We start from the raw sequence: 9,816 nt of genomic DNA on the forward strand, positions 1-9,816 counted from the left end.
ATCTAAACCTTAATCAAATTAATTACTCCTTGGAAGAGTAAGTTGTGCCAAACTTTGAGGCATCACATCTAATGTAAGTTAGCACACTTGGAAACAGGATAAGGAATTATCTAGTTGAGATATTAGTATGTTCTTAAAGGGCAAATTTAAGTCTCAATCTAAACATTTAATCCTTAAAAGGACACTACAAAAAAATAAGGGTTTAGCAGCGGTTTTTCAAGGCCTATACCAGCGGTTTACGACCGCTGCTAACCCTATTGCACCGGTTTTGTAACCGGTGCAGGTGTTGGCGACGCTAAATGCAACTGAAACGGTAATACTGACCGGTGGTTTAAACTTATAAACCGCTTCTAATGCTTACCAATAGCAGCGGTCTTACGGTGGGCCTTTAGGATCGGGTAGTAACCGCGTATATAGATCAATATGGGTCGCCTTAAGGTGGACCTTTAGGAGCGGTTAGTAACCAATTCTGAAGGTCAACTTTTACAAACAGTTAAAACCGATCTTATAACTTACTTTGCAATTTAAAAATGACGTTTTAGAAGTGGTCTAAAACCGACACAGAAGGATGATTTATTAGAGGCGGTTGTAAATCATTTTAGAAAATAGTCGTTTAGATGCGGTTGTAACCGATCCTATAAGTTTATTATACAACAGTGACACTATCTATAGGAGCAGTTTTAAACCGCCTCTAAATATACAGAATTACCATATTTAAAAATGCTTTTATATCATATTGTACCTATAGATTTCCAAAATGAATGCTCAATTTAAATCAATTGATAATATTAATATTTCACTGCACAAATCTAATTTATATTCATAACACAATTTGGATTACCAAATAAACAAGTCATATTCATATTTAAGTTCAAAATATTCATAACATACATTTAACACCACACTATACCACTAATACAATCCTTTCTTTAATTCCCAAAATATATAGAAACTTCAATAACAAGTTTTCTCCGCCAATAAAGCATCAAAAGACATTTGCTTCAAGCGACAAAAGGCATTTGCTCCAACCTTCAATAGCAACCTTCAAAAAAATGCAAACTTCAAATAATGCAAAGACATATAGAAGGGAAAAAGGCATAAAAGACTATATAGCTATAAAGAATGATGAATACCCTTGCGACTTTAGTAGTTGGAAAAAAAATACAATACAGGATGAAATAGAAAATTTAGACAAGATCAAGGCACAAAGCAGCTATACATGGTCTTCATAAACTACTTTAACTCGTTCAATGCTTATCTAGTCAAGGTTGTGAGATATGATATTGCAGATCTACAAGATTTTCATCATCAACAAAACTCAATATGAACCATGAAATATCCAAGTTAAATTCTATAAGGAATAAACAACTTTTTTAGAATTTTAGAGAGAATTAAAGTTAACCTCACTATATATTGAATAAAATTAAAGTTGAACCATTTGCAACAGCATTTACAAAAATGAAATGAAATTAAAAAAATATTATTACCGAAATGCCTCCTCATGGACTTCTATTGGTTATGTTCCTTCAGGTTTATCTTGAAGGTGACGATCCACAGTCTCTTTAAGTAAATTCTAACAAGAAAATAAATTGTTAATAGAATAAAAATATATTTAAAAGTCGACTTAAAAAGTGAAATATATTATTACCTCAATTCGTATTGCCTCGTCATCAATAAGGGTGCCTCCTTTCTTTCTACTTCTTCGACTCAATTGTTGTATTTCAATATGACTCGGTTTTCTTCCATTTTCTTGAGACTAACAGGATAACAAATCCACATTTAGCACCAAATATTAATAGCATAAATTCTTCTATTTGCATAACAACTTATAGAAAGAAAATAAAACAGTAGTAAATTACATTGGTTGTAATTATATAAATTACAGTAATAACAACTTACAGTAATAAATTCTATTTATATAAATTCTTCAAAAACTAACTATATACATTACATTGCTTGTAATCAATTTCTAGAATCCCATAAAACCTTGGAACTTCAAGGATAAGAGCATTAAAGTGTAAAACAGTAAATAAGCAGTGTGAAACTAACTGTAAGAAAGAAAAGAAATAATTTTGATTCTTACAAATTTATATTCCAATGATGGAATATTAGTGCGTCCTTGTGCATGAGTCCCTTTCTTTTTGTTCGTATTTTCTCTATTGATTTTTGAAGTTTTCTGGCACAAAAATTTATAAGGAAATTATAACATCTATAACATATATAAAAAACTATTAATACTAGTTGTACCTCGGTAGACTTCCAATAGTTACATAAAACTTCCCATGTTTGAAGTGTCAAGCCATGAGGAATGGGTTGTATTGCAACAAGCTCTTCTAGTGGAGTATTTGAATCATAAGATGTAGCTTTCACTTCGGTCCTCCATCTTCTCCACGCAGCCCCCATCATTTGCATTATAACTCTTCTATGGCAATTGGAGATACAGAAACGTGCCTATAAATATAAAATAAAATATGTACATGATTTAAATTCATAATTGAAATTATGATCTTGTAAACTTACAGTAACAAGTTTCCATGCATCATTCAAGCGATTTGTCGGCATTTTTCTCCAATCTAAAAAGCTCAGGGGCAACACAACTCCATTCCGTGCAATAGTCCCAATAAAATTTGCAAGAGTCGGTTGTAGATCACCGTAAGGCTGTCCCCTTTCATTGAATTTCACTACCAGCATATGATCGGGATGTAATGCATGAATATCTCTCATAATAGTCTTGCCACGTTTTCTTTTCTGAGCTTGGGATGAAGACATGATCTCATTTTCATCTGAAAAATATAATTTTCACTTAGTGTTGCAAAAAATAATTTTCTATTCATATCCAAAAACATTTTCACCTTGCTCATTAACCTCCTCATTTTGTAGCTCTAATGGTGAATGAGATGTTGTATCTTGTGATTCATTTTCATGATCAACTCCTCTATTACTCGATTCTTCTCTCGTAGATCGTCTTTGGCTATTTTGTATTAGCTTTCGCATTCTTTTGTTTGCCATTTTCAAAAGTTACCTACAAATCACAATATAGAAATATGAATGAAGTTTGAAGTGTAAAATCTGAAATTGTCATAAAATGTTCAAGCATAATAACAAAAGAGAACAAATTTTCTGCATTAAAAAAACATCTAGATAATTAACTCAGATATCAATAACAAAAGAGAAACAATGTTCCGCATTAAAAAAACATAAGGAATGAATTGTATTAGTCAAAATGCATAACTCTAGTAGCTGTAAGAAAAGATTTCTGTCAAAAAAAATTTAATCTAGTTGAAGTGGTTGAAGACCTACTTGAGCTAAAAATCACTATAAACAATAGCATAAATAGAGTTGGTGACGACAACACTAAAGAAACACTAACGAAAACAGAACTATGTTGTTCATCATGCTGCCTTCTTTAGTGATATTTACCAATATAAAAGTTATACAAAATTAATCTGATTTGATGAAGATTCAAAGGGACCGAAAGATAACATAATTGAGAACATCTAAATGATTGGCTCAAGTATCATCAATGACGTGGAAACTTTAGACCTTGTACACCATATATTTCTTTCAAACTATATCACAAAATAAGGGGAAAAAACTAAAACAGAAGCTCTAACAACACGAACTACATCAAACCTGATAAATGTAACTGCAAAACAATGCTAATAAAGAGTGCTACAAGGATATTTGTATACTTCTCAAATTCCATAAAAAAGTATCAAGAACATTGCCAGTGATTTTGTCTCGGCATTGCTCAAACATCCTTTGACTTGAACTGCCTATATCAAGAGATTCATCCCTTTGACAAAACCCATAAAAAAAACCCTAAACAAATTCCAAAAGCAAAAGCCTTTACCTGCAAAGAGTCGAAGGATCAAAGACAGGGCAAAGAGAGGTTGAAGTATAAAAACTCTAACAGCAGATAGGATTCGAAAATAGGTCTAATAATCTGTAGAAGGCTTCCAAAATCAATATTAAGCAACATAATAAAAAATTGGAATCAGAGGATGAAGGAAACAGCGGCGGAAGGAAGAGGCGGAGGTTATGGTAGCTGCGTACCTGGGAGGAGACGGAGGTTCCTGGCTGTGTGACTAGAAGAGGCGGAGGTCGGAGGCTCGTCGATGATGGGATGAAGGTGAGTGTGTTTGTGGTCTGTGGAAGGCGACGAGGTGACTTTAGTGGGAATGTAAATTATGTTAAGGAAATGTGAGGGGAGGGAATTAATAGCGGGAATGTGAAATTTGGGTGCGGGAATGTGAAATTTGGGTGGAGTCTTATTTTTATTGTATTAATATTCATATTTTGTTTAATTAATTTAATTTATTAAAATAATTTTAAAAAATAGGGAATGTAAATTATGTTAAGGCAATGGAATTTTGATTAATATTCTAGACCTGGACCGATCAGGCTCCAACCTGATCGGTCTGTGGACCGATCAGTCCCTAGGCTGATCGGTCCCCAAACCGATCAGCCAACTCTCTGTGAGAGTTGGCTTCGAAGCCTGATCGGTCTGTGGACCGATCAGGCTATAGGTGGATCGGTCCCCAGACCGATCCCCCTACCTTCTTTGCCTCTGATCGTTTCCTGATCGGTCTGGTGACCGATCAGATAACTTACAGTGAGCCACTGTTTGGTTTCTGATCGGTCACCAGACCGATCAGAAAACCCATAGTATCACTGGATCGGTCTGCTGACCGATCCAATGCCCATGTGGATTTAGAAGGCCAACCAGTAAAGAAGCCCACTTATCACTAGCACATAACACTTACTCACTTCATTTCCACAATTGAATACTAGAGTACTTTTAAACATCAGAAATCTGGTTTCATAAGAAATTAGAAATCAGATTGAGAAATCAGAAATCAGAAATCAAATTCATAAACAAATCAGATTCAGCAAATAAATTCTGATTTCTGAAATAAATTCTGATTTCTGAAACAAATCAGATTCAGTATTAGAAATCAGATTGAGAAGTAAATTCTGATTTCTGAAATTGCCTTCCATAAACCTGCACATATTCTTCCAAATTGGCACAATGGCAACTCAACAACAACATTTTGAAAACAGGTTTCTCAATTTATGAATTGTAATTGCTCAAAAATCAGATATAGAAATTAGAAATCAGCTTTCATTTCAGAAATCAGATTCAGCAAATAATTCTGTGGTTGCTGAAATAAAACTCAGTAGAACACCTTCACTTCATTTTCAGAATTGTGATTTCCAAGAGATTACAACTGAGTTCATGGAGAGTTCAAATAAGTAACAATTCCCTTTTGCCATATTGATTTGTACTCACAATACATTAGAAAAAATACTTATTGATAGAGCTTTAGAATAATGAACGAAAACACAAAAATCAACTAAAGCTTTCATCATCTGTTTCATTGTTCACAACTGGAAGAACATCAACTATTGAGCCCTCTACATCAGTTCTAATTAATTCAACATCTACTCTATTTACATCACCTAATATTGATTCCATATTAGAAAAATTATTATGAATAAAATGCATCGTATCCATATCATCTTCATTGCCCATGTTATACGTATCTCTTGGTGTGTGACGAATGGCGTAGTACCAATCCTCCTCCTTTGGATCACGAACATAATAAACCATTTGAGCTTGCTTTGTTTTCTCCACATTTGTTCAATTGATCCTGTTTTTATTCTCACATTTGGTTTTGATGCATTACTCTTACCAAAAATCACATTCTTGTTTAAGGTCATTCGTAGAACGTCAGATCCAGACAATGGTGCCAAATCTAACTCACGTAACTCTGGTTTGCCATAACTTGGCATTGTTCGCATTTCTGAATCTGGTGGTAGAAAACGACGATGCCCTCTGAATGACCACTTTTTGCCATGTTTTAGGTACACTGCATCTGTATTATCAGCACAAGTTGGACATGCATTCTTGGCATATGTATTCCATCCAGACAAACAACCCAAACCAGGAAAATCACTAACTGTCCAAAGTAATGCAGCCCGCATTTGAAATATTTTTTTTCACAAGCATCAAATGTGGCAATTCCATTTTCCCATAAATCTTTCAATTCAGTCAATAGGGGGCGCAAATATATATCGATATCATTGCCATGTGCTTTTGGACCAGGAATAAGGGTGGATAAAATAATAGAATAAGGCTTCATGCATTCCCAAGGTGGCAAATTGTAAGGCATTAGGACAATAGGCCAAGTACTATGTGAAGTGCTTTGATTTTTAAATGGATTAAACCCATCAGCGGCGAGTCCCAAGCGTACGTTTCTAGGATCAGACGTAAATTCATAATGACGTTCATCAAATTCCTTCCATGCTCGAGAATCAGCTGGATGCCTTAGATTTCCATCTGAAACACGTTTTTTGAAATGCCATTGCATATTTTCAGACGTCTTAGATGACATGAATAACCGTTGCAATCTTGGTTTCAATGGAAAATACCAAAAGACTTTGGCTGGAATTTTAACTTCAAGACGTTTTTTTCCACGTTTATACGATCTCCTTGATGATTTCTGCAAATTTTTCCATCTTGGAAGGTTACACACTTTGCAAGCCTGTTCATTCTCATTTTCCCCCCCAATAAATCATGCAATCATTTGGACAAGCATGTATTTTTTCATAATGAAGTCCTAAACTAGAAATTAATTTCTTTGCTTCATAAAATGACTTAGGCACTTGAGCTTCAAATGGAAGTGTTGGTGCAGTTAGCACTAACGATTTAACCCAGGTTTTGATGAATGACAAATAGGTTAAGTTAGTCTTGTTGTTGTCTGACACTTTGATCGAGTGTGCAGGAGAAGTCCAAACAGGTCGACGGGCTGACCGGATGTCTGGCAAGAAGTCCAAGCAGGTCGACGGGCTGACCGGACGCTTGGCGAGAAGTCCAGCTAGGTCGACGGGCTGACCGGATAGCTGGCAAGTCCAAGCGGGTCGACGGGCTGACCGGACGCTTGGCGAGAAGTCCAGCTAGGTCGACGGGCTGACCGGATAGCTGGTGAGAAGTCCAAGCGGGTCGACGGGCTGACCGGACGCTTGGCGAGAAGTCCAGACGGATCGACGGGCTGACCGGACGTCTGGCGGGTAAGTGAGGTAAGTCACTGGAGGGGAGTGACTGTGAGGACGCGTTCCCGGGAAGGGGACATTAGGCGTCGATCCGGCTTAGGTCCATTTCGGATGTCTAAGTCGAGATCGTGACTAGATTCCGGTCTCGGAAAGACGGAATCTAAGTCATACTCTTTTTTATCCATCTGTTAAACTTTAACTGTGCTAACAATCTGTTTTACAGGATACATATTTGCCTCGGACTAACTTTATTTTGCAGGAAAAGAGAGTTTTCTGAAACAAGGTGGTCCGGGTGCCCGGAGGGGATCCGGGCGCCCGGAAGGCGAATTCTATTCAGCCGAGTCGTCGCCATGTGGAGCATCATGGTTTGTGCAGCTACGTCACATTCCAGGCGCCCGGAAGGGATCCAGGCGCCTGGAACAGCATATAAAAGAAGCCCCAGACAGGAGCTTCAGAACAATCAATTTTTACTGAGAACTCTTCTACTGCTGGTCTTGCTGCTCGACGTTCAAGTGCGACGTCAACAACGCTCCGACAAAAGTGCTCCTCCGGTTTTTATTTAATTTTCTTTGTCGGTATTGCTTTATTGTCACTAGCATTTCCTGTACTTATTCTGTAATTATACTTCGACTTGTTAGTGATTGCCCAACGAAAGTGGTCAAGGACCACGGGCCTTCGAGTAGGAGTCGTCACAGGCTCCGAACGAAGTAAAAACATCTGTGTCTATTTTATTTTTCCGCTGCGTTTATACTCGTCTTTTTTGAATCGATATTCACCCCCCTCTATCGAATCTAACGGTCCTACAAGTGGTATCAGAGCGAGGTTCCGCTCTGATTTGGTGCAACCACCAATCAGACAAGGGGTGAATTTTCTTTTGTTTTTTTTTAATTTTAAAACTGGTATTTCGTTAACTTAATCAATTTATATTAGTGCAACACGAATCTAGATTTATTTTTCCTATTTTTCTCTTCCCGCACTACTAATCCAAGACCAAGTCTTGGGATATTTTTTTTGGTTATTTACCTGTGCACAGAATGTCTCAACAAGAAGGATTCAGCACAGTACGACCTCCACTCTTCAACGGGGATGACTTTCCATACTGGAAGAAGCGCATGGAGGTCTACCTCAAAACCGACTTTGACCAGTGGATGAGCATTACGAGACCTTACAAAATTCCGGCAGACACCTCTGGAAATATACTGGATCCTGAAGAATGGATAGCTGACTTGAAGAAGAAGGCGTCAACAGAAAACAAAGCGATCAACACTCTACAGTGCGGACTAACAAGAGACAGAGTCGGTCCACACACAAACGCTAAAGAACTATGGGAACAAGCGACGCTAAGGTAACAAAACGAGACCTGCTTTTAAATAAAATTTTTAATATAAAAATGCAGGAAGGAGAAACAGCAAATCAACTCCACGCGAGGATCAAGGACATCCTCAACGGGCTTCATGCGATAGGCCACCAGATGGAGAATAGAGACTTGATAAGGTACGCATTAAACGCCTTTCCACGTAATAGTTTGTGGGCATCAATAGTGGATGCCTACAAAATTTCCAAGAATCTTTCTAAATTAAAATTAGATGAGCTTTTCTGTGAATTAGAATTACACGAACAAACTAATGCTGGAGTCGAGAAAGGTATAGCTCTATTTGCAGGTTCCTCCAAAGAAAAGAAAAGCAAGCCTGAATTTGAAGAAGAATCTGACCAAGACTCCGAAGACGAAGAACACCTGGTGAACTTGGTAAGAAAAATGTTCACCAGGAGAAAGAGGAGCTTCAGCAAAAAGGACCTTCAAAAGATCAGCTCTCCCTCAGAACAAAAGAACGTGACTTGCTACGACTGCAACAAAAAGGGACATTACAAGAACGAATGTCCAAAACTGAAGTTCGACAAACCAAAGCCAACCAAAAAGAAAGCACTTAAAGCAACGTGGGACGACTCCTCGGACGAATCGGAGGAAGAAGAGCAGAAACATCAGAGCCACCTCGCACTGATGGCCCGCGAAGCCGAAACTGAAAATGAGTCGGAAGATGAAGACGGGTCCGAACCCGAAACAAGCCACGAGTCCGTACTCGTTTCCGAAGGCTCGAATGAGGTATATTTTAATTTAAACAAAAAATTTTTTAGAATCATTTCTTGTTTAAATAGTAAATTAACCAAAGTAGAAAATGAGAACAAATTACTTCTTGAGGAAAATCAGAACCTCAAGGAACAATTAAAAAATTCGAATCCAAATCAAGATCTAACACTTGAGGAGGAGAATTTATCATTAAAAAATGAAATAAACAATTTAAAGGAGATGTTAGAAAAATTCACAGCAAGATCAAAAAATTTAGACCTAATCCTAAATAATCAAAAAGCATGTTATAATAAAACCGGACTAGGATATAAGTCAAATTCAAATAAAACCTTCAAATCATTAATAACCCAATACAAGTCAACCAATTTAGCTTGGGTTCCGAAAGCGTGTCTGACCACGCAAGTAGGACTTAATCAATATTATATACCTAAAGAAAAAATACATTATATAAAAGTGTATAAACCAAACCAAAATCCAAAATACAAACTTAAATCAAATTCAAAATCTAAACAGTTTAAAAATCAACAAAATTATCACCAAGTTAACTATAACTATAAAAAGAATCGACACAAGCCTAAATCTAAATTAATGGCCAATAATTCAGGGGGAGGCTCCAGAATAGCTGGCACCTCCAAAACTAACCTACCCGACAGGGTAACCCAAAACAAATTAAC

At 36.9% G+C, this 9,816-nt stretch overlaps 1 protein-coding gene across 1 annotated transcript; it reads right to left on the minus strand.

Moving 5' to 3' along the window:
- Positions 1–985: 985 nt before the first annotated feature.
- Positions 986–3,009, minus strand: LOC122022964. The gene is made up of 6 exons (XM_042581066.1): positions 2,853–3,009; positions 2,521–2,783; positions 2,248–2,451; positions 1,947–2,048; positions 1,649–1,756; positions 986–1,042 (listed from the first exon to the last, which is right to left on the minus strand). The coding sequence occupies exons 1-6, from the start codon at positions 3,007–3,009 to the stop codon at positions 986–988; spliced, it is 891 nt and encodes a 296-aa protein (XP_042437000.1).
- Positions 3,010–9,816: the final 6,807 nt, after the last annotated feature.

Source organism: Zingiber officinale, chromosome 9B, assembly GCF_018446385.1.
Source record: "Zingiber officinale cultivar Zhangliang chromosome 9B, Zo_v1.1, whole genome shotgun sequence".
Taxonomy (NCBI): domain Eukaryota; kingdom Viridiplantae; phylum Streptophyta; class Magnoliopsida; order Zingiberales; family Zingiberaceae; genus Zingiber; species Zingiber officinale.

Coding starts and splice junctions, on each gene's coding strand:
- LOC122022964 (XM_042581066.1), bottom strand. CDS start 3,009: ATGGCAAACAAAAGAATGCGAAAGCTAATACAAAATAGCCAAAGACGA. Junction 1,757..1,946: donor TTGATTACAAGCAATGTAAT/GTATATAGTTAG, acceptor TTATCCTGTTAG/TCTCAAGAAAATGGAAGAAA. Junction 1,043..1,648: donor ACGAGGCAATACGAATTGAG/GTAATAATATAT, acceptor ATTTTTTTGAAG/GTTGCTATTGAAGGTTGGAG.